Source organism: Rhinolophus sinicus, chromosome 13, assembly GCF_057876585.1.
Source record: "Rhinolophus sinicus isolate RSI-liver-muscle chromosome 13, RSI-T2T, whole genome shotgun sequence".
Taxonomy (NCBI): domain Eukaryota; kingdom Metazoa; phylum Chordata; class Mammalia; order Chiroptera; family Rhinolophidae; genus Rhinolophus; species Rhinolophus sinicus.
The window spans coordinates 60,272,883-60,297,752 of NC_142513.1; the positions used below are offsets into that span (position 1 = coordinate 60,272,883).

At 46.3% G+C, this 24,870-nt stretch overlaps 1 protein-coding gene across 4 annotated transcripts in view; it reads left to right on the plus strand.

Annotated features, from left to right (window-relative positions):
• The window catches only part of PDE8A (phosphodiesterase 8A), a 108,502-nt gene that overhangs the window by 56,658 nt on the left and 26,974 nt on the right, over window positions 1–24,870 (plus strand). For 3 of the 4 annotated variants that reach the window (XM_019743465.3, XM_019743463.3, XM_019743464.3), the window contains exons 2-7: window positions 6,611–6,667; window positions 8,027–8,217; window positions 15,213–15,269; window positions 16,265–16,319; window positions 19,129–19,217; window positions 23,450–23,528. In XM_019743465.3, the coding sequence (XP_019599024.2) occupies window positions 6,641–6,667; window positions 8,027–8,217; window positions 15,213–15,269; window positions 16,265–16,319; window positions 19,129–19,217; window positions 23,450–23,528 (498 nt within the window). In that variant the 5' untranslated portion in view covers window positions 6,611–6,640. The remainder of the gene's footprint in view (window positions 1–6,610; window positions 6,668–8,026; window positions 8,218–15,212; window positions 15,270–16,264; window positions 16,320–19,128; window positions 19,218–23,449; window positions 23,529–24,870) is intronic. The other variant, XM_019743466.3, reaches the window with a different exon arrangement.

The window sequence follows — 24,870 nt, forward strand, 5'->3', positions numbered from 1 at the left end:
AAATAGATCGTGGAACTGAATAGAGAACCCAGAAAGAGACCCCCATAAATATAGTGAACTGATCTGTGACAAAGGAGCAAAGGCGACACAATGGAGCACAGCTAGTCTCTTCAACAAATGGTGTTGGAGCAACTGGACATCCACATGCAAAATAATGAATTTAGATCTAACACTTTACAAAAATTAATCTAAAAATGGATCATAGACCTAAAAGTAAAATATGAAACTATGAAAATCCTAGAAGATAACAGGAGAAAACCTAGATGCTCTTGAGTATAATGATGTCTTTTTAGATATAATACCAAAGATGAGATCCATGAAAGAAGTAATCGATGAGCTAGACTTCATTAAGACTAAAAGTTCCTGCTCTGTCAAAGACAACATCAAGAGAACTAGAAGACAAGCCACAGACTGGGAAAAAATGTTTGTAAAAGACACATCTGATAAAGGAATGTTGTATAAGCTATGCAAAGAACTCATCAAAACTCAGTAAGGAAATGAGCAACTGGATTAAAAATGGGCCAAAGACCTTAGCAGGTATCTCACAAAGAAGATACACAGATGGCAACTAAGCATGTGAGAAGATGCTCCACATCATATGTCACCAGGGAAACGTAACTTAAAACAATAAGATACCCTCACCCATCTCTTCACATGGCCAGAATCTGGACCCCGGACAGCCCCAGTGCTGGCGAGAACGTGAAGCCACAGGAACTTGCCCATAGTGCTGGGGGAAATCCAGAATGGCGCAGTCACTCTGGAAGACAGTTTGGCAGGTTCCTACAAAACTAAATACTCTTAAGATACGATCAAGCATTTGCTCTCCTTGGTATTTACCCTAAGGAGTTGAAAACTTATATTCACACAGAAACCTGCACAAGGATATTTATAACCGCTCTATTCATAGTTGCTAGAACCTGGAAGCCCCTAAGATGTCCTTCAGTAGGTGAGTGGATAAATAAACGGTGGTCCATCCAGACAATGGAATATTATTCATCACTAAGAAGAAATGAGCTCTCAAGCCGTGGAAAGACGTGGAGGAAACTTAAGTGCATGTTGTTAAGTGAGTGAAGCCCATCTGAAAGGGCTACATCCTTGTATGATTCCAACTACCGTGTTTCTCTGAAAATAAGACCTAACCGGAAAATAAGCCCTAGCATGATTTTTCAGGATGACATCCCCTGAACACAAGCCCTAATGCGTCTTTTGGAGCAAAAAATAACATGAGATCCGGTCTTATTTTCAGGGAAACACGGTATATGACAGTCTGGAAAAGGCAAAACAATGGAGACAGTAACATGATCAGTGGTGGCCAGGGGTGGGGTTTGCGGGGAGATGACAGGCAGACCACAGAGGAGTTTTAGGGCAGTGGAAATGCTCTGCGTGACATTTTAATGATGGATGTGTGTCATTCGCCATTTGTCCAGACCCACAGAATGCACACACCTAGAGTGAACCCTCAGGCAGACGATGGGCTTGAGGTAACGATGGTGTCTCAGTGGAGCTTCACCCTTAGTACAAACTGCCTGTCTGGTGAGTGACGGTGGTGGGGGGGCAGGCTGTGCCCGTGTGGCCTGGGGTGCAAGGGAAACCTCCGTCCTTCCCTCTCAACTGCACTATAAATCTAAGACTGCTCTGTACACAGCTCATTTAATCCAGACACCATTGTTTGCCCTATGCTCTGGGTCTGGAAAGAAAGGACCCGAACGGTTTTATCCCAGTATGTGACTCGATTTTGGTGTTTGGTTGGGGTAACATGTAAAAGTCTCCTTGTACATATTTGCTGTTTATATTGACTGAAGGGAAAATTAGGAACAGGTGAGGGGAGGAAACAGACTAGGACAGTGGGGGTGGGTGTAGGGCGTACTTTCCCTGCCCTGGGAGAAGAACCAGGGAAAGCAGGTGAAGCTTTGCGTCCAGTATGTCTTGGTGCCATCTTGTGGGTAGACCTGGAAAGGACCCAGCCGACCCACACCAGCTCCTCCGAGGTGCCTTGCAGAACCCCAAATTTCCATGTAACGCTGCCATAAAACCTCAAGTCACGTAGCAGAACTCCAGTCTAGTAACCAGTGGATTTGATTGTGTCCCATCCATCAGTGAGTCCTGATTACTCTGCCTCCAAAACACACCCCACGTCCTCACGCTCACCTCCCTGGAAGCTGCTCGGCCAAGCTGCTGCCCTCTCTCGCTTGGAACACTACTGTGGAGGCTTCCGTACTGGTCTCCTCGCCTCTGTTCTCGTCCTCCCACTGCCCACAGGTAGCCAAAGGTGTCTTTAAAAAACAAAACTCAGATCATATCGTTTCCTCGTATAAAACTCTCTAGGGGCTTTTCCTGAAAGTGGAATGAAACCCGAGTCTCTTGTGGCTCAGAGAGCCCTGCATCTTGTGGCGCCTGCCTCGCCGTGAGAGCATCTGCCCTCTTTCCCTTCCTTTCCTCCAGCGCCCGCCCTGTTCCCTCTGCCCGGTGCTGCTGCTTCCATCCCTGTCCTGCCGGCTCCTCCTCATCATTCAGATCTCGCCGTCATTGCAGCCTCAGAGGGGCCTTCCTTGACTCTGAGTCTTGATTCTCCCTGTTAGATGGAGATATTGTCTTGTTCTCTGCTCAATGCCAGTGTCGAGGAAACTGTTTCATATATAGTGGATGCTCAACAAAGATGTGTCGAAGGGGCGAATCCTGCTTTCCGGGTTCTTGGGCTTATGTCGGCTAGATGCATGTTAGGGTCAGGTGATTGTAGGTTCTCAGTGGCGCATGAAAAGACCACGGGAATGAAATCCCTGTTATTTGGGTCCCAACCCCCACCCATTGCCACTTTCCAGCTATTCAACCATTCTGCTCAGAGCCGCAGGTCCTTCATCAATAGAATGGAGTTAACGAGCTCACCTTACTTACAGAGGAAAAACTAAATTGTGTTTCAGTACGATCGGGAGCAGAGTATTTAGCACATAGTAGGCACTTTCTCTATTAAAAGTGCACCATGTGTTGTTTCTGTTCTCCCCGCCTGCTCGGGGCCAGGCTTAGGCATGGGTTCTTCTCACTCCTGGTACGTCGCTCTGTGCTTGGCTGATAACCTCGTTGTGAGTGGGCCACACGTGTCTGCGTTAAGTTTCTCTTCCCACCTAACAACTGACTCATCTTCGGGCTCTGTCCTTTTGATAAGTGACCACTCTGCCCAGAGAGAGAGAGATGATGGCCGTTGGTTGTATGGAGACCACCTGGGAGAGAGCACAGCTCAGGACAAAATCTGATTTACGTCTTCACTATAATTCTTTACTATATAGGTTTGTACACAATTAATGGAAATCGATCCCAGCATAACTTTGTGTCTCTAATAAAGGGGTTGTAGAGAAAGGAGAGAGATCACATGATTCTTTTGTGGTTCCTCGTGCTTAGGCTTTTCATAAGATTCCTTCCTTCCTTTATGAAAACTGGAAGTGCTGTATTAGATACACACATACATGTATAATCTGGTATGAGTATGATTTCTAGATAAATGGTGGATTCAAAAAGATTAGCCGTCGAGTAAACATTCATTCAAAGATAAGTTTTTGAATGCCTGCCACATGCCAGGCACTGTTTTGGGTACTGGAAGTAGAGTAATGAATAAAGCAGGTAAATCCCCGTTTTCACAGAACTTACATTCTAGTGGGAGAGACAGACAACAAAGATAAATAACAAAGATGCATTGTGGTGAGTGGTGACCATGAGCTTCGGATGAAAAAACAGCAGGCAGGAGAGGGAGGGTCGGGGAGTAGGAATTGTACACAGGCTAGAATTACGTCTCATCCCTCTCCCGCTCCCAGCCGTGATCAAGATTCAAAACCTAGTCACTCTGCCTCTAGAGTCCCATCTAAATGGTGTTCGGTCCGCTAGGCAAACAAAAGAAATCCGATACGTGGTTCATCAAAGCTTCTAATAATTTATTTCATGTTTCTGTCAGCCACATTTACAAACCAAATTACTTTAAAATATTAAAGCACAACTAGACGTCATCCTTATCTGATAGCCGAACTTACAATCTTTTTAAAACAATAAATCTTAATAAATACATCATTTAAAAATTCAAGAGCTTCAATTCAACTCGTGTTAATTACCCATGTCATTCGGTGAGTACACTGTTCTTTCTGTATTAAAAATATCAGCTGCTTTTGAAGCTGACAGATGAAATCAAAGCTGTGTTACCAAAACTGATTGGAAAATGACTATTTTCCGCTAAATTTTCATGTGAAAAATAGACATTGAGAGGACGGTGACCTGAAGCCTTAGGTCAGTCTCTGATTTTCATACACAGAGAAAGGACAAACACGAGCGTCCCAGTGGTTCTATCCCCAACCCAGAGCCGCTGTGGAGTTGTTTACTCTTTCGGGCCCAGTGCTGACGTCCGCTCACTGAGTAATGTCATCAGGTTTCCTGGTGGCGGTTATTTTGGGGGGGCCGTGGTAAGGAGTTGTCCGGCTCTGCTGGGACACGGCTGGATAGAGGTCCTGAGAGCCGGATGTACCCCAGAGACAGGATGTAGGGTTAAAATGCAGTCTTGCTAAGTAAATAAAGTGAGTGTCCAGTGGTAAAACAGAAGTGCCGAGACAGGGATGTTTTAAAATGATATTGCTAAAATTATAGCGAGGTGAAATTCATAATCCTTAAAAAATTAATCTATGGCTTCTTTTGTTTCTTAAAAGTAGTGCAATGGTGAGTTCCTTTTGTAAGTTTGTTCTGCCGTCGTTGGTCTGTAAAAGTTAAGTTATTTCACCATTTTCGGTGCAGACCGTGTGTGCAGAGTTGTTTTCCCAGAAGGGATGAGGCTTTGGCCCTGAGCCAGCTGTGCTTTTGTCCCTCAGCTTGTAACCAACACTATACACACACATGTATTTTTTAAAATAATGCTAGTCATTACCGTTTACAAATTTTATGATTTATTGCCTTCACCTTTCTGTTTCTTTTCCTGGTTTCCTTAATTTTGTACTGCTGACTTTCTGAAACGTAGTGACTTGAAACCTTACTGACTTAATTCTTGTCATGACAAAAAGATGGAAGACGACGAATTTTGTCTCTGAGAAACATTTAGCAGTATCCTGTTCCCTTCTCTTTCTTTTTCCTGTCGTTTTCTTCCTTCTCTGTCTTTCTCCTGGGAGTGCCATTGCGTTCTCCAAAGCAGTAGTCCTATACCAGCCCTTGTTCTTTCCTTCATTCATTGCTTGAACCTTTGTTCACAAAAACCAACAGAAAACTCGTAGTTCAGAGCGGTCCTCTCGGTGCCTCTTGCTGACCTCTGTGCTGTGGGAATGTGATTAGATAAACCTGCCCTCCCTTATACGACTCTCTTGAATCGTCTTCCCTCAGAGGTTCTGGCCTTGGGATCCAGCCATTCCTCTCACCATGAGGCCAGCCTGCAGCTACACAGCTCTGGCTGGAGGGTGCCGTGGGAGTCTGTTCTCCCCGCCCTCCCGCCCTGCCGCAGGGGCCCCCTCTTCCGTCTAAGGTCTGGAATAGAGGTGACCCGCTTTCCTCTTAGGCCTCCGGAGAGACGAAACTGCCACCGAGTGAATCAGAAATTGAGCCAGTGTCCCATGGTTAGTAGACATCAACTTAAAAATATACGCAGCCTTCCCCCATCCCTGAGCAAGTTTCGTTCCTGTGTTTACAGTGGGCTGGGTCCCTCCTGAGGGGGAGGCTGGAAGCGGGCAGCCGCTGAGCAGCGTCTCGTGGGGAGGCTCACAGGTCCACTTCTTCCACTGCTGTGTTCTAGGGATGGAGTCACCCCATCACAGAGGCCCAGCGGAGGGAGCGATGCCTTCAGCACATACAGTGTTTCCAGGGAAACTGCAGACCGTGTCTCTTCCTCTGGGTAGTGACTCAGTGCCAGGGTTCATCCCTGGGTGCTGGATTTCAGCCCCACAGTCTCCCTCCCTTGGGCTCCTTTGTGCAGCACACAGACCGCCCAAACCTTCCAGCGGCCCTGGGTTTGCAGCCCAGGTTATAGAACTAAACAGACTGGTCAGTGGGATCCCAGCTGCCACTGGCTGGCTGTGTGGCCTGAAACAAAGTCCTCGGAACCTCAGTTTTCCAACTGAGAACCCTGACCACGTTGCTGTGAAGATTGATCGAGGTAACAACGTGCGTTCAGCGCTCAGCATGGTGCCCAGTGTACGAAAGTGCCAACTATTTCTCAAAGAGGTTTCTTTGGCTGAGGTCCCATGGCTCCGACTGCTGGATTTCGTTATTTCTGTGCCATTTTAGATGTAAGGTTTCATTGTTCATGAGGGGAAGAAAGACTAGGCATGGGAGGAACCCGTGTTCATTCAGTGTCTAATCTTTGTGGGCTCTTTATATTGTAGTCTCATTGGATCTTTAGGACAAATGAGAAATTGAGGCTGAAGGAGGTTGAGAAATTCACTGAAAGTCACACACCGCTAGGAAAAGTGAAGCCGGGACCCCACTCGTTTTATTTCCCTCCCTGCTCTCCACCTTTCCTGGGATTCCTCTAATAGCCATTTACTTTATGTAATTTTTCTCTAGAGTCGAAATTGCACTTCTGTGGCTATGATTGGAGAGAAAATTTTAAGCAAGCTTACTTTAAAAAAAAATGCTTAAGCAAATCTCTTTCTTGTAGGTAGCAGTAGCAGATGTGCAGTTTGGCCCCATGAAATTCCAAACAGATCAACTCCAGGTAATAATAACCATGCTGTGATTTTCACATGTTGATTTTCTTTACAGAGGGCAGGGCGAGGGCCTAAAGTTACACATGGAAAGTAGTCTCGTATTTCAGAAAACAGGAGCGGTACTGTCGTTACGGAAAAGAATGCACTTTTCTTAGAAAGGCACACTGAGGCATTTAGAGTTGCAGAAACATCTGCAACCTACTTGAAGAGGTTCAGCAATAGAGAAAGTGTAGTGTGTGTGTGTGTGTGTAGGGCGACAGGAAAGTGAGCAAAGGTGGCAAAATTTTAACAACTGATGAAACTGGAAGAAAGGTCTCCTAGCGTTCGTTGTCATTCACAGCTTTTCTGAGGTTTGAAGTTTTCCAATATAAAAGAAGTAAAAGCATGTTTTCCCCTGTGTTTCTGAATCAGCTCTATCAGGGAAGAAATACCTATAAATTGTTTAATCCAAAATATTAGAGAAAATAACCAATTGAAACTTAGCTCCGAACTTATTTGATGTTTCCTGCACACAGACGCAGAGATGTGCTCTCTTCGTTCTCTGCATTTGTGGGATTTGTGCGTGTGGGTAAACTTAGGGGAACCAAGCACTGGGGGACAGGGTTTCTGTCGGCTCTGCAGCCTCTGTCTCACTGGCTGCCCCACCCCTCCCTTTCCACCGTTGCCCCTATGAGTCAGTCTGCGTCTAAGGGAATGGAGCAGTTGGCTCTTGTACCAGGTCTGGCTGGGGCCCGGCTGGACGGGGAGAAGCAGCAGACCCAGGCCTTGCCTGAGCCGGCCAGGCCTGGGCACAGCCAGCTGCCACCCTGGGCAGAGGCCCCTTGCACCTGTGTCACTTAACTGGCAGGGTTGGAAGTGTAACATTTGGGTCAACTTTAAATCTCCTCTCTTATCATCAAAGTCAATTTTTTTAACTTGGAGGAATTACAGAAAATCTTGAGTCAAAACGTTTAAATACGTTATTTAAAGTATTATGTATTCTAGGAGTTTGACCGAAATATTAGCATTTGCCATCAAGGACTTACCTAGTTAACTTTTAATTAAAATAAATATTTGTGTGGTTTAATTAATGTAGTTTCAAGATAAAGTGCTTGATCAGGCGTTTGTTGAGTTCTGCCAGTGGGTTCTGAGCAGAAGTATGTGACCCATGTACTTGGACTTGTAGCCTAAGAGCAGCTAGCATAGCACCATCGTCCGGGAGCTGAGGGGAAATGTCCCTGAGAAGAAGGATTTGTAGCAACAGGTTATGTTCACAGATTATTTGTGTACCTGCCTTAAAACACTTAGGAGTTTTCTGTGGCTTAAGAAATGAAATTCTAACACCTTTAAAAAAAAAAAAAAAAAGTGTTTACGCTTTTTTGATCCAGGTACTTTTAGTGTTTACCAAAGAAGATAACCAGTGTCGCGGATTCTGTAGGGCGTGTGAAAAAGCAGGGTTTAAATGTACAGTCACTAAGGAGCCTCAGGCTGTCCTTGCCTGTTTCCTGGCCAAACAGCATGACATCATCATAATAGACCACAGAAATCCCCGGCAGCTGGATGCAGACGCGCTGTGCAGGTAAGCCTGACACTCGGACCTACAGGGTCCCACCGGCATTTGTGACAATAATGCAACCCAGAGATACGTTAAGTTAAACTCAGCGTCTTTTAAGTGGCCTTCCACGCGTGTAAAAAGAACAAGACATTGCATTAGAACTTCATTATTTCTATCTCTGAGCTTTATCTCTTTTGCTTTGCTTTGCTTTGCTTAAAATGGTAAGAAAATACGAATGAGAACCATTAAGAATTAAGATGAACCCCAATATGTAATTAACCTTAACTGTCACCGGCATATTACTGCAACAAGTTATTACAATTTTCCAGATGTTTGAAAAGCGTCTTCTAATGTTAGGTGAATGTGCTTTGTTTAGAATTCTTGCAGAATATCGATAGCATGAGAGAATTCTTGGTAGCAGATATAAATCTAAGAAAAGAACTTTTTAAAGAGTTATGTGCCGCTAATGGATGCAAAGGAAAGTGAAATTTTCTATTTTTACCTAATAGAAAATTTTATTTGGGGGAAGATGAATCACCATTTTAATATAATATAAAATTTTATAACATTAATTTTAAGAACATTTACAATCTTGCCTTTAGGAAATAGAAAAGATTTAAAGCAAACATAACAAGGGTTAAAAAATGGAGATCACAAGAGAAAGGCATGCAATTGAAAGACTGTTTGCAGAGACATAGTGATTTCCATGCACAGGTCACCTTTGTGGTTAGGACCCACCTTGCGGGTAGTCAGATGAGGTTGCTCACCCAGCCTGATCCATTTCCAGTAGAGCTTCCCCTCTGGCTTTCACCTGGCACCTGCCCTGCTGTCTGAGTTCTTCTCCGGTTTCCGTCTGGCTGATTGCAGTAAGCCACTGTCACTGTAGCCCAGATTTGTTTGACGTGTTACCTGGCCCGTCACTTGGCACATCCGTGAGGGATCGTGGAGGGTGGCCCGGACCCTGCGCTCGGCTCTCACCCTGCCCAGCTGCTTGCCCTTGGGCGACTCTGACGTCTCTGGGATGTATTTTCTCAGCTGTAAACATGGAACATTTGGTTTCTAAGAGTCTTCTGTTCCTGACATTGGATGGATGTCACTCAGAGGAACGGAAGAAACTATCTGAGGTCCGTGGTGCTTGGTAGTCTTGGTGGGTACAGCAAGACAGGAGAAGTACCGGGGAGGGGGGAGGCGGTAAAGGGCCCAACAGAAATGGGAATGAGATGCCAAGGAAAACGTGGCCTCTTTCCCCACCTTGTCCAGGCCCAAACGTAGCTGCAGGTATGTGCTGGACGACGGAAATTCGTACTTGACTCTGCTGGGTCGTCCTGTATTGTCAAAAGAAAGGTTAAGGTGTGGTTGTTAGGATCCACTTTTTTATTGTGGTAAAATATATGTAACGCAAAATGATGCTCTACCTTTTAAGGGAGGAAACTACTATTGTTACACACTGTGGAAATATTCTAAACAAAAAGGGTTAGTTCATTCAGGAAATTTTTATTGAAGTGAATAAAATTTTATGCAAATTTACAATAAGGAATGTGAACTGGGTTGCTTACCATGTGGTTTGGAGCAGCGTAGACGGTCCTTTGCGCATGGTGCTTCCTCTACAAAGTCCCCACCACCTTCCGTCCAGCCTCTGCTGGGGCTCAGCATTTCCCAGGGGAAAGCTGGACTCCAGAAGGTCTCCTTCCTTCAGGTGAGCGCGCCTCTGGCCAGATTAGGCCCACGGCACTGGCCAGGGCTAATCTCTTCCCCATCTTGCCAACGTTTCAGGCTGGGAATTGTCTCCCTGAATGGCGCCTCCTCACTGCGCTGAGACCACCGCAGAGCGGGGCTCCCTATTCCAGCCTCACCAGTGTGCTTCCTGTCAGAGCTCTCGTGAGAGTCCACTCGGCGTGGATGGACCAGAGCAAGCAGAGGTCACCTCCCCTGTGCTGCCAGAGAGCAGACCTCTGCGGGTGCCCCCGGTCACATTCCTATGCCGATGGCCGTGTCACAGGCCTGGCCAAGAATCGCAGGTCTTCTCCCCAGCTGTGTTCTACCCCATCGTCTCTGTCCTGCTGGTCGAGGATTGGGGCGCATGGGGCTTTTGCCATTGGTAGTGCGTTTTCTAGAGACAAGAGCAGGCCCTGGTTTATTTTCCTACGTCGGTGTCATCTTGATTCTGGCCTCTCCCTGCTTTAGCTCCCTCCAGGTCGTCCCTTTAAGGTGCCTGCCCACTCTGGACTCCTCCTTTAGGGAGCTTTTCCAGCTGTCCTCCGTGAGAGCCTGCTTGCGCTCTCTCTCCGCCGACTTCCACAGCTCACATGACCTTAGCCTGGCAGAGCCCTGGCCTCCCCTTCCTCCTCCTTTAGGGGTACCTAACCAGTACCACCTGTGAAGGCTTTTTCATCACTTGCTGACTTGGCTCAATGATCAGCATTCACGTTTGGAACTCCTTACACTCCTTATCAGGTGCCTCGCCGAGGCCGGACGTGCTGTGGCTGCGGTATTTCCAGGTCCTACCAGTTGAGGAACCAACCTTGCACTGTGTTTGGTGTTAGAGCCACATAAGGGGATAGACGTGGCTCTGCCTCTGAGGAGGAAGGTTCTAGCTGGCAGGGCAAGCGGGTGACGTGGGTCCTGGCTCCTGCATGTCCGCGAGAGCTTTGGGGTTGAGTCCTGAAGGCTGAGCAAAAAAGGCAGAGAAAACTTTCTGGGTCCAGGGCACAGCATGTGTCCGGGCCTCTGCTCCGCGTTAGCGGGCTGCTGGGCCAGGCAGGGATGGGACGCGGAGGCTCAGTGAGGCTGGCAGGAGGCACGAGCCTGGTCATGAGGCCCGTGGGCTGAGCCAGACGCTTTGGACTTGACCCCGTGGGCACTTGAGACGCTGATGTGTTCTGTGCAGAGGAGCGGCAAGAGCAGAATGGAAGGTCGCTTGGCTACCGGCTGGAGAAGGGGGTAGGCAGAGGGGCTGAGGCAGGTTCACCAGGGAGACGCTGTCCCGGGCTTGGTATCAGGGCCTCCTCCCAGCTTCCTGTCAAACACTCTGAAGGTAACAAAAGAGACAAAAACTGACCACAGTCATTAAAAACCAAAGCTAAGATGATAGGTACTCATATGTTAGAAGCTGGGAGAACGGGGGGACACGGGTCCCCACCATATCTCTTGGACCATGGGGAGTAATCAAGAAGCCTGTCCTGGAATGTCCTCTGTGTACTTCAGTCCCCGAAGCTCAAATACCAGAGGCCCTAAGGGAAGGAAATGGGAAGAGGCTTTGCTTCCCTCCCTCCCGCTGTGTCCTGCTTAGCCCCGGGCGCTGGACTTGTGCTGACCGAGAAGGAGACGCTCAGCCTCACGAGCACCAGCGCTGCCGTGAGCTGCCCAGAGGCCACCCCCAGCCCTGCTGCCCCTTCATCCTTCCTTCTTGCTTCCAGTTGGAAGCCTGAGACGGGAGCAGGTGCAGATGCTCAGAGACATGGTTCTCCTACCATGTTGTAAGAAGGCAGAGGCACAGGGAGCCTGCAAACAGTCCTTTACAGATGGCAGTTTCAAAGCCACAGACTCCGTCAGTTCTCAGGTTTGCTTAGAGAAGGGGAGCACAGGCCAGGCGCCCGCTCTGTGTGGCAGACCCCTGCCCGCCTGCTGGCCGTGCTCTCTGAGCACAAACTTGCACCCGCTGACCTGATCTGCAGGCCAGACCTACGAGGGTGAGGTCACTCCTGCCAGGGGTCTAGCAGAGGGGTGTGGGGGAGACTCCTCCAACCCCTCGGCTGCAGACTCTGCTCCCTGGTCAAGGACAAGTGAACAGGATACAGAAGGGACGGCAGCAAGCCGCCAGGTTAGAGAGGGGGAAGGATAGCTAAGGCACTCCGAAGAAAGGAAGACGTTGTCCTTTGTGCGACAGGAGCGGGGCTCTGTAAGGAAGGGAAGATTCCATAAAGGGAGGTGGGTGGAGGAGATCCAGCGCTGCGTGAGGCCCGCCATGCATCACAGAGCCAGTGCGTGTGGAGCGCGGACGCAGGCGGGAGCTCCGCGTGCCGGCTGCTGTCATGTTGGGGTGCAGGACCTTTTCACTGCTGTGAGTCACACTCTTCGCCGTCTAAAACTATTGCACATGGCGGAGAGAACAGTGGCAAAGTACAAGCCATGGCTTTGTGCTCTTGTGAAACTCAACTCATTAAAGGGCTCTGTGGCCTTTCTTTCCAGTTTTGTCAGACCATCATCAGAATTATTTGTAGTTGCCTAGTGTAGGCGTCTTGAGACTGGTAGTTGTCCCCATACCCACTTCTACTCTTTCCCTAATAGCGTTCAGCTGGGCATATGGCCCCCTAGAAATTACCCTGCTTCCCCTGGCTTTTCTCAGCTGGCCAACGCAAGTGTCATGTGCATCCCCTGGAAAGTATCCTTGAAGGGAGGGTGCGTGCTGTTCTTCCTGCTGCCTGGAATGTGGAGACTGTGGCTGGAGCTTAGCATGTCTCTTGGACCGTGAGGAAGCCACCCCACGCAGACAGTAATAGAGAAACAGAAGACGGAGAGAGCCGTGGCCGCCTTGGGCTGCCTATCTCTGTACATCTTCCGTGAGACAGACAAGTCTGGTGCAACTCCCATTCTTTGGGGATTTCTGTTGTGCAGAACCAACTCCATTCCTGGCCACGTACCAGGTCACGTGGTTTTGAGAGCTCCCCCGTGTGCTCGCGCAGCCTCTCAGAGCCTCATTCTGAAGACTCAGCCCCATGCTTTTTCTGATTTCTTGAAATCTGCCTTTCTGATGACGATGCCAAGTCATTTCTTCTTAAGTTTTCATAAATTCGAAGGTCAAAGGTCTTATTTTTCAGCCCAGGTTCTTGACACTTCTGTTTCCTTGCCAGTGCTTCCTTCTTCCAGACCAGAAAAAGTCAAGAGTACGCCCTGCTTTTTACACAGCGGCACACCTCCTGTGCAGCATGGGCCTGTCTCCAGGAAACGGTCTCCCCTCCCACTCTGTCCTCAGTCCAGGGCCCGCGCTCGCTGGGCAGCCTGAGTTGGCCATCGCCAGGTGGCCTTGCTGAGCTCACCTGCATGGTCGTCGGCTTGGCAGCGCTCCGCTCAGATCTCTGGTTTTCTTCTAAAACGAGAGCTGGTTTGAGATGGCTGGCTGCGTACTTAAATTTGCCCTTTCTCCCTCTAAATCTTTGTAATATACTAGAAGTACAAACGCAAGAATAAGTACAGCGTCCTAAGAAGTCATGGAAATGCCATTTGTGAGTCCATGCTCTCATTCCCTGTTTAAGGTTGGTGCGAGGGTGAGTGAAGATTAGCCAGCAGGCTTGGCAAGTGAACGGGCCCTGTGTGCGTGAGTGTCTGCCGTGCCAGTCACCCCGCCAAAGCTTAGACGTCCCTTCCCATGGCCCCTTCTCTGGGACAGCGAGCTTGGCTGTTCTCCAGGCAGGGAGCTGCTGGTTGGGCTGGGGATTGGCCAGCTCTACAGTGAGCTGTCGAGAGGACGCTTCCAGTGGAGACATGCAGTGCCCTTTAGGTTGGCTTCCTCTGGAGAGGAGAGGCCGATGGCAGCTGGAGGAGCGGAGTGGACACTGGGAAAAGCAGAAATGTGTGTGTGTGAGAGAGAGAGAGAGACAGAGAGAGATGTGTGAGCCGCATGACCCATGAGAGATTGCCTGGTCCCTAGAGCTGCTTTTTCGTCCCTGAGGCACTTTTCTACCCCAGATCTAGTCTGCGTCCATCATTAGACTCTAAGCTTTTCTCAACCCAAGTTCCATGAGAAAATTCAACCCCGTGCCCTAAGGCGGGGTGGGCACAGGGGAACCGTGTCACCCCTTCACTTAGGTGTGGACTGACTATGGCTGTTTTCATGCCACAGTGAGAACCGCGCCCCTGTGAGTCTGGACGCCCTGCAAAGCCTGAACTATTTCCTAGCTTTCCGGCCTTCTATAGGAAAAGTTTGCCCAAACTGAGGCATCCGTTGTATGTGATTAACTAATGTCTCTCTTGGCCATGTTGTATATCATCCTTGGGAGAATTGGGAAATAGTCAGTCAAATCATTTTCTGTGTTCTGGGATTCAGAAGTGGTTCTGTTTCTTGAACTAACGGAACTGACGTAAGGCAGTAAGTGTCCACTGTTCTCTGTCCCTCCCTGGCCACATTGTCCATCAGGCCAGCACACCTCTGACTTGGCTGGGCAGTGAGCATGGTCCCCTCCTTCTGAGTCACCCTCCCAGGGGAGGGGTCTTCCTTCAGTCCAGGGGCCCAGCTCCTCCCCTTCCTGGGGCCTGGCTCTTCTCCAAGCCCTGCCTTCTTCCCCCAGTCTTAAATGAGTTCCAAGCTGTTGCGTCCTCCAGTGCAGCAGTTTCTTTTCCTCTGCTGCTCCTCCGTGTCATGTTTATTTCCGCTCTCTCTGATCTCTTGGCTGGGTTTCCATTCCCTGGGCTCCCCTGGGGGAGCTGTTTCTCCAGAGAGCTGATTTCATTCCCGTGGAAGCCTCCCCCTCCTGTGGGGAATATCAGTGTCTCCTTTCTTAACCCTTCTGTCAGGCGTTGAGTCTCTTCTTTGGGACTGATAAGAATACCTTGCATTTCCTAGTTTTGAATTTTTATTGTTACAGTTTGTTTCTACTACTCGGAATACCGACCCTTGGGTTCTTCATCCCACTGTACTGGGGCCGTCCACGTGGGAACACACAGGGACTCGCACTCCCTTTGAGTGGAAGAGACAAGTGACCCCTCTCGTGGAAGCCCGGGGAGGGAACACCATCCGCCCGAAAGCACTAGGTTAGCAAAGACCAGCACAAGTCGAAAGCACATCACCTCAGCCAGCTGTTAGCCACCCTTCATCACTGGTAGGGTCCCCACAGTCCACTGATTAGGAGCTTGTCCCCCAAAGGGAGAAAGATCAGCCAAGAAGGTGAGTCCAGACTGGGAAGGAAGCTTTTGCTCTCCCTTCTGCCTCTCCCCCAACTTTCATTGTTCTACCCAAATTGTATAAGTGTATTTATTTTCTTAAGAGTGTTGTTTAATTTATTTTAAAATTTGTTTTTTAATAGGTCTATTCGATCATCAAAATCCTCAGAAAACACAGTCATTATTGGCGTTGTACGCAGGTAAGCGTCATTTTTTTTGAAACGTAATGCAGCTGTCAGTGTAAAGCTCGCTCTTCACAAAGGCTGAACGACAGCTTGCAGGCTGTGACCGCGTCCCCCTTTGTAGCTTGGCCTTTTCTTCTTTCTTCTTTATTGTCTTTTGCTTCGCCAGTTAACTTCATGGCGGGACTTCCTACCCACGTGCTTGAGTTTGTGATGTTGGGCTGCCTTTCACTTCAGAAACAGGCAAACCACTAGAGCACCCCATTCCTGAAAGCATGAATGTTTTCGTGGTTACCTTTCTAGGCCCTTCCAAATACCTCCGACGAGTTAATTATACATAAATGGGGGAGATCTTCCATTTCTCCTTCTATTGGAAGGAAGGAAAGGGTGCAGGTATTTATCCTGCCCTAGGGGAGGGGCAGTAGTCAAATAAATGTGATTTGGCTTATATATTTTTACAGGTAGGAGAAATGTTTCTGTGTCCTTTAAACTATGTTCCTAGGCTTTAGCGGGGAGAAGGGAGTTTATTTTTTTATTGAAGTCACACCGGTTTATAACACACAAGTTCCGGGGTAGAACATTGTAACTCGCCATCTCTATATGCTGCATGTGCTTCCTGCCAAGCTCGAGTTTCCTTCTGTCACCATCCTGCTGATCCCCTTCACCCGTTTCACCCTCCCTCTGGGGCTTTTTGTTTTAATAGACTGGCAGAAGAAAATAGGAAAGGCTTTAGTTTAAATTAAAATGTTTCCATATCAAATAGATGATACGATTACTCCTGTGTTCTGGCTGCTGGTGTAACCTCTGTACTTCAGGTACTAATATATGCTGCCAAAAAGCTACACATGAAACTAAAACAAATTATTTTTAACTTTATACTTTTGATTTGAATATTATTCTAATTCATCAAAAAGTACTTATTACAAGACAGTCATGGTATTACCTCAATGAGTGAATGAAGGGTGAGATGTAATTGATTAAACGGTCTAACCATTTGCTATGTCCTTTCGAAGGGCAGACAGAGAAGAGTCATCTGTAATGGCCCTCATCGCTGCTGGCTTTACTCGGGTATGTACCCACTTCTTCATTATGCAACTGCAATTCAGCATGAGAAGGTATTTTATCTCAGTTCAGAGCCAGCAAAGGTTTTGAATTAATTTGAAGAAAAATATTGCTGTCCTTGTGCTGTGTTGCATTTTGGTTTAACTGTCTAACCTGGTCATCTAATAATCTAGGCTTCGCTTTCTTAGTCTCTCAAAACTATGCCTGCTAAAGTCACCTAAACATAATAAAATCTCCTTTAATGCACCCTCATGAAATGTTATACCATAGGATGTGTTGTTATAATGCCTCCTTGTATATATGCAGCCTTAAGATCAGCTCAAAGATTCTGGAACTAGGGCAATGCAAACACAGCTCCCTTCTCTCCACCCCCAGCTCCAGCCTGTTGGTTTCTCCTGAGCCAAAAGGCTGAAGGCTTTGGTCAGCTGGTTGCCAGTGAGCCTTGGGAATCATGGCGGGGAGAACCTATGTTCCGACCCTTGGGGAGATTTGTAATTCAAATTTATGTCAATGAAGTAGTCGGGATACTCAAGCCATGAATCTAGTTTAAAGGGTTATGGATGGTAGTACTCTCAGGTACCTGAAGGAAACAATACAGCTCCTTCCAGAGGAAAACCCTCCATCTTTGGCCTCAGGGAATCTCTGCAAATATTAATACTTGTTGACGGGCAGCAGGCAGCACTGAGTCCCAGCTGCCAGTCCACGGGAGACAAGCAGTGGCAAGTGGGAACTCGGGGAGATGCAGAGCCAGACCCGCCTGCTCCTCAGACTGGAATTATCTGATGTGAATTTAAAGCAGTTATGCCTGTTACATGTAAAGAAATAAAAGACAAAACAAGCTTGGAAATATCTGCAAAAACAGGAAGCTATAAAAAGTGACACAGAAAATTTGAAGCAGAAGATAACTGAATGTTGAGAAATGAACACATACTAAATGAAAATGTTAAAACTTAGTAGGTCAGAAGACATACTACCCAGCATGTAGCAGAGATACAATAATAGAAAAGAAGTCAGAGAAGCTAAGAAATGAGACCAGAGTGTGTCAGCTCAATGAGTGTGTAAGGAGTTACAGAAGGGCAGGAGGGAGAGTGGGCAGAGGTGATACAGGAAGAACATTTCCCAGGACTGACGAAAGACCAGGCCACAGATGCCAAAATCCCAACAAATCCAGAGTAGATTCAACGAAAGAGGACCCATCACAGAGAAAACACAAAGAGAAGATCTTAAAATCAGCCAAAGAAAGATGACCTTAAAAGAATGCCAGGCTAACAGCCTCTCATCAGCGATTAGATGGAATAGAAAACAGTGGAGTAATATTTTCAATGGGATAAAATAGCTGCAACCTGGAATATTATCTGTAGCTTAAATATCGTTCAGAAATCGGGAAACTGAGAGAGTTCGTGAGTAGCAGAGCCTCACACGGACATTCTGAGGGACGTACCTCAGGCAGAGACGGTTAACGCAGGTGGAAGGTTTGACACGCAGGAAGGAATGAAGAGCAAGGGCCACACACACACACACACACACACACACACACACTCATTGTGTGACACAGCAGTAGGAGTGTCCACAGATGACAGTGAGAAAAGGACTGGGACCCGAGAACCACGCCCCCGGCCAGGTTATTGTGCACCTTTCAGCGCCACAGAGCCTCCTTTGGGGGGTGCACGTCAAGTTCAGAGACCTGTTTCCCTCAGAGCCCAGGCTGAGGACACTAAGTGAGAAAGGGCGCGAACCAACAGCACATGCACTAGAACAGGAAGTTTAAGATGAGGGGGGATGAAGTGGCGAGGAAAGGTGGGGAGCGAAAGGCCTGCATTTGCACGTGTTTCCTTCTCTCTCTACATATGTGCACACACAGGTATGCACATGTGTCATGTGTAATTCTGTAACATGGCGCAGAACATGCATATCTATCTAGGACAAAGTTAGACCTAAAGAGGAAAATGTAGACTGGAATATATAATACTCTTCCAACGGAAGGGACACACCAAAAGAGGAATTTTAATAATCGCTCAGTATTTAAATTCTAGACTATCTTAGCCAACCCTCGGTGTCTTGCTGGTGCCACCGTTCGCAGGCGGGGCTGGGGGACTGGAGGTGCACCGGGGTCCCCAGCTATGCAGGGACTCAACTGGTTCCCCCTGTGCTGCAGGTGGGGACAGGTGTATTTATGCAGTTCAACAAATGGCCTCCCATGCACGCAGAGTTCCCCCTGGGTGTGAATGTATATATATCCAAACTTTTTTACTGCAAAGGTGGGTATCAAGCTACATAACGAGCACATAGCGCTGAACGTACAGCGTCTTGTTCCTCTGCTCTGGAGGGCGGTTTTCTGTCGGCTGCGCTGAGCTGCCGTGAGAGGTTAGTGTAGGAAGATGTTGCCTGCGTGGGGCTACGTCCGAAAAGTAGGTGCAAAGAGCAGTGCAGGCTTATTTTTCTTACAGTGAGATTGTGTAACTTTAAAGATGACATACTGCCCCCGCATAAGTGTATATGCTCTGAAAGTTAACATAAATAAGACTTTAGTGGGTAAGTTTCTTCTTTCTATGTATTCTAGCCTCTGCTGGTGACCTGCAGACAACCAGAAATCCTCAAGGCAGTGAAAGAAAAGCGTTCTTAAGCCCCATTTGTAAAAACACACTACTTTGGTTCCCATAAATTTTCATCTTTCATTTCCTGTGCATAGTTAAAGAGAAAGTATTTTCTAGATTTCAGTTACCAAAGTGACAAGCCTGTTGAAAAGAATTCTTTTTATGGACAATAATTCCAAGGTGCACATTCGTTTACCCCCAGAGTCTCTTTCTATTCGCAGAGGTATGTGGAGAACCCCAGCCTCATGGCCTGTTACAACGAGCTGCTCCAGCTGGAGCATGGCGAGGTGCGGTCGCAGCTGAAACTCAGGTAATTCTGCGCCCTCTGGAAAGCACCCCTACCACTCTGAGGACTTGGTCGTGGATGGCTGCCTTTCGGGGGTAAGGCCTGCTAACACGGCGTGGGGTGGTGGAGTGGCTCCTCTCCTCACATGGACTTCCAGAGTCTGTCTGGGCGTCTAACAAGTGCTCGTAGAACCTGGAGACTCAGATTTAAAGATGGGGCTCCACAATAATGGTAGGTGAAAAAGCAGGATACAAAGTATAAATACTGAGTTATCTGTTTTGTTTTTTAAGGAAAAAATACGTTTAGTATACACACCCACCCACCCTGTTAACAGTAGAGGGAACCATATTTCTGGTAGGTGACTTTTTTCCCCTCTACAATAAGCATTTTATCATTGGCTCTTGATAAACAGCTTTAAGTGAATGAGCAGAAGCCTAGTTCCTTGTTGAACAAGGAGAAAAATTAGTAAAATTATAAGAGGTCAATAAAAGAAAAAGGAAGTGGGTCACCCTGTCATCCTAAGTTTCTTCCTTGGGGGTCTCCGTTCTCCACATTTCCTTTCCCGGGGATCAGACAGGATGAAATCATTCTGTGTGCATAAGCCCAAGGCAGACCGAGGGGTCAGAACTTGGAGTGCTAAGATTAGTGATGGTGGTAGATGAGGGCAAAGGGGATCAAATATATGGTGATGGAAGGAGAACTGACTCTGGGTGGTGAACACACAATGGGATTTATAGATGATGTAGTACAGAATTTTACACCTGAAATCGATGTAACTTTACTAACAATTGTCACCCCAATAAACTGTAATTAAAAAAATAATAATAAAAAAAAAAGATTAGTGAGAAGTAGCATAGAGCTCTGCGTACACGTCACAAGACGACATGAAAGGAGCAGGAGGTGGCAGAGACGGCTTGAGGCCAGGAAGGTTCCAGAGGAGCAAGGAGCCGTGCGGTGAGCCTGCTCCGTTCTTCACTCTAGGCCCCCAACAGCCTGCCTGCCGCACTCCCTCAGGGAATCAGGCTGCCACTGCTCAGAGTGGAGTAGAATCGTGGAGCAGGAGGTGATGGTAGAGCCGATTTTGTCCAACCAAGATGCAGACACTGAGCCCCGGGGGAGGTTAACTAACTTACACCCAAGATCTCACAAGCAGCAGACAGCAAAGGTAGTGCTTTCGGTGTAACCCACGTTTTCGAAACTGCAACCATTGTCCTGCCTCCATTCCTAACTGTAACCTCCGACCTTTTCCTCCTGAATATCTGAGTTTAGTGAACCAAGCGTTACCTACCCTGAGGTCCCCAATTGAAACCCCCATGTCTCCTTCACTCCTCCCTAACTCCGATCACTCACCAAGTCCTTTTGGTTTTTCTTCCTAAGATCTGTGGCATATGCCCACTCAGCTGCCTCTAATTTAGGCCACGCTCTTCTCTTACCTGGGTTATGAAACCACCATTCTCCCCACATCTAGTCTTGACTCCTCCTCGTCCGTTTTCCACACCACGATAATACATAACTACACGTGGGTTTCATTCCGCAACTACCCTCCCCACTGGCTCCGAGATAAAGTCCAGACTCTAAAATGTGACCTATGAGGCTCTCCCAGGGCTGCCCACGGCTTACCCCTCTGTCCTCATCGATTAACATGCCTTGCTTTGCTCTCTGTGCACCAGCTGACAGCCAGAGGGGGGTGCCCGTTACAAAGGGGGCTAGGAAAATACGAAGGCAAGGGGGGAACTGGGGTAGAGATTTGGGAGAAAGAGAGAACTGTTCTGCCAGATATTAAAACACACTAAACAGCTATAACAAGCAACTGTGTGTTACAGCTAGATCAGTAAACTGGAATTTAAGGTCTAGAAATAGAGGAGTATGTTTAAGAACTTAGTATATGATTAATACGTCAATTTAAATCAACAGAAAAGGGCAGACTTTTCAATGAATAGAATTGTGACAATCGATTAACAACTATTTGGAAAGAAAATTAACTTATAGCCCAATCTCACATGCAACTCCCAAATAAACTCCAGTGAGTGAAAGACTTAATGTTAAAAAGTAGGGCCACATAGGTACTAAAAATATACGTGAACGTATGTAATTTAATGATGAAGTATTTTTAAACTCAGCATGGCATGAAAGCCAGATTCCATAAAGGAAGAGAGTCAGCTTAGACAATGTAAAAACGTTAAGCTTATCGACAGTTTTTAAAAAATTTAGATAATATTAAAAATATAGACAACTAAACTGAAAAATATATTTGTAACGTATAGGACAGACAGGTTAATATCCTAAACACGTTAGGATCTTTGATGAATCTGTTGAAAAATGGAAACACTTGGTAGAAAAAATAAAAAAGGACATGATCAAACATTTCACAGGAGACATAAATGATCCATCTCTTCCAAACTTGTTCTAGTCAGAGGTGGGAACTTCTCATTTCTTTCTTTTTCCTTTTTTTTTTTTCTTTTAAAGAACAGCTTTATTGAGGCATAATGAACATACCATCTCTTGATTTTTATATGCCAAGAAATAAGAGCTAATTTTCATTGGCCAAGTTGCTTTTGTCTTGTTAAGCGAGACAGTTTAGTAATACCAGGAATAATGTAAAAAACATTATTATTGTTAATTTTGTTAATATTTTCTCTACTTTATGGGCAAGTAGGCAGTTGCTTTCTTTTTTTTTTTCATTTTCTGAGTCATAGGCAAACTGGAAACAACCTAAATATCCAGTCATCGGGGATTTGTTTAATAAATTATGGTACAACTTTAACAACAGAATATTACGTAGTTACTAAAAGTGATGCTAAAGAACTGTAATTGTTGATATGGAAAGATACTAATGTACATTGTTCAGTGAGACAGAGTATACAACTGTAGAGTGTGATGCTCCCTTTATAAATACATATATACTTACCTAAGAAATTGCCTAGAACACCAATCGATATGTCTAGGTGTTGGGATTTCAGATGATTTGACCTCATTTATTTTTAAACAGCTTTATTGATTGAGATAGTTTTCACATACTGTACAATTCACCTCTTTCAAATGTACTGTTCAGTGGTGTTTACGATATTCATGGAGGTGAGCAACCATTGCCACAATTTTAGAACATTCGCATTACACCCAGCCCTAGAAAACCACTAATCTAACGTGTGTGTGTGTGTGTGTATATGTGTGTGTATATATATATGTGTGTGTGTGTGTATATATAGATATAGATATATGCCTATTCTGGACATTTCATATAAATAGAATCATACAATATTTGGTCTTTTGTGACTGGATTCTTAGCATAATGTTTTCGAGGTTCATCCATATGTATCAGGACTTAATCTCTTTTTGTGTCTGCATAATATTCCATTAAATGGATATACTGGATATTTGGACATTTGGGTTGTTACTACTTTTGAGCTGTAAATTTTGTGGACATACATTTTCATTTCTGTTGGGTACATAGGAGTAAAATTGCTGGGTCGTATGGTAACTATGTTTCACAATTTGAGGACCTGCCAGACTGTTTTCCAAAGGGGCTGCACCATTTCACATTCCCACTGGCAGTGTACGAGGGTTCCACACCGACCTCTGTTACTGTGTTTTTGGTTGTAACTATCCTAGTGGTATGATGTGGCATCTTGTTTATTTTTATCTGTATTTTCTAACTTTTTCAATAAATCTGTCACCTGTGCAGTTAAAAAGTGTTTTTAAACACTAAGGACATGGTGGGAGTAAGCTCTCGATATACTGAGTGAAGAAAGCAGGGGACAAAGCTCGTCATCCTGACGATCCCAATTTTGTGAAGAGTTTAAAATAATAGCTACAAATTATCGCCTCCTTTCTGCCAGACTCTGTGTAGACTTATGACAGCATCTTCTCATTTAATCCTCACGAGGACCCTTCAGATGGTGAGAAGGGAGGCTCCAGGAGGCCGTCACGTGCCTGGTGTCTCCCAGCCAGTGACCGGCTGTGATTTGATCCCTGGCGTGCGCTCCACGCTGGTCCACTGGTCCTCAGACTGGAAGGAAAGGCGGCAGATTCTGCATGGTCTTCCTTCCCAGTAGCGGTGTTGCAGGAGGTGTTTATTTCTTCCTTGTGCTTTTTAATATTCCCTCCCTTCTTTTTTTGAATTAGTGTTTTGTTACCTTTATAATCAGATAAGAAAAAAACACTTAAATAAGTTAATGTACTACCTTGAGACTGCATTAGCTTTTGTAGTATTTACATTAATCAATCCTTTATTTTTTTTTCTTCTCCTACCCATAAAGGGCTTGTAACTCAATATTCACTGCATTAGAGAAAAGTCAAGAAGCAATTGAAATTATAAGTGAAGACCACATTATACAGGTTTGTTATTTTGGATATTTTTCCTTCTGTATTTATGGTTTTATTCTCATTTTTAGGGTTGAACACCTCCAATAATGATTTTTTTTTCTTTTTGAAGTTCAAGAGACCAGGTTTTCCATAGAGGGTTATCAGAACAAAATTTATAAAATACGTAATTTAAAATATAGTTCCCTATGGGTAAGAAAAGGTACTGATAGTTACTTAAGGAACTAGAAAATGTTCTATAGAAATACCACATTTACATTTATTATTTTTCACATTTTTGTTAAGGAGAGACTTTCATCCAACGTGATTATTACTGGGCAGGGGTGGGGGTGGCCACTGCGGCAGGGGAAGGCTGTGACCGCAAGGTCTGCGAGCTCTTACCTTTCTCAGTTTCTGAAGCATAGCTTACACCTATAGAAATTTGCAGGGAACTACTCAACATTTCAAAAATAACCTAGTAATTACCGAGCAAATTATCCATGATTAGCTAAGTGGGTTCCCGTCAGTGATAGAAGATAGCGTGGCTTGAGTTTTGAAATGTTCCTCTTGCCTGAGAATAGCTCTGCTGTGATTTCCAGCACCCCCACCCCTCACTGTAATCTGACATGTGTCTGACATGTGATGTCGCCATTCAGGATCTGGTGCCCTGGGAGGCACAGGGGCCAGTGGTGGGGGCACAGGCTGGTTGTCAGACAGGCCTTGGCCCCTTCCTGGCTGAGTGTCTTTGGGCAGGTGACTGTGCTCTCATCTGACAACAACCTGAAGGAGTGACTGTGCGTGAAGTGCTTACTGCAGTGGCTATTAAACAGTATCACGTAGTGTTCTGTCATCCTTATTTATTTATTACTATTATTATTATTAACACATGCACAACTTTTCCACACATTTTCTTCTAGTCTTCTAGTCCTATTTGAAATTTGACCGTAAAGCCTCACATTTGCAAACACTTCCTGGCTCATAGCCTGCTTCCCAGACACATTATTCATTTACATCCCATGAGAGAGGCGAGATAAATGCCTCCTTCCCATTAAACAGATGCTCAGACTGAGACTTGGAGTGGTTACGGGACTTGCGGAGGAGAGCCTGGGTGTTTCAGATCCCCATCTGGTGCTTTTCCCACTGTATCGTCATCCACACAGCCCTCTGTGGCAGCCCCGGCTCTGTCTCCACGCGGCTTCTTTCCTCTGCTGGTGTTTCATTGGGGTGGGGGAGTGTGTGTGCTGTCCCCCAGGAGCCTCAGAACCCAGCAGAAAGCCAGCCATGTGGCACTGGGCAGAGGGTCCTTCAGGGCATGTGCTAGGGCAGCTGCAGAACTGCTGTGGTGAGCCCCAGGCTCCGAGCTTTTGGGGGTGAACGC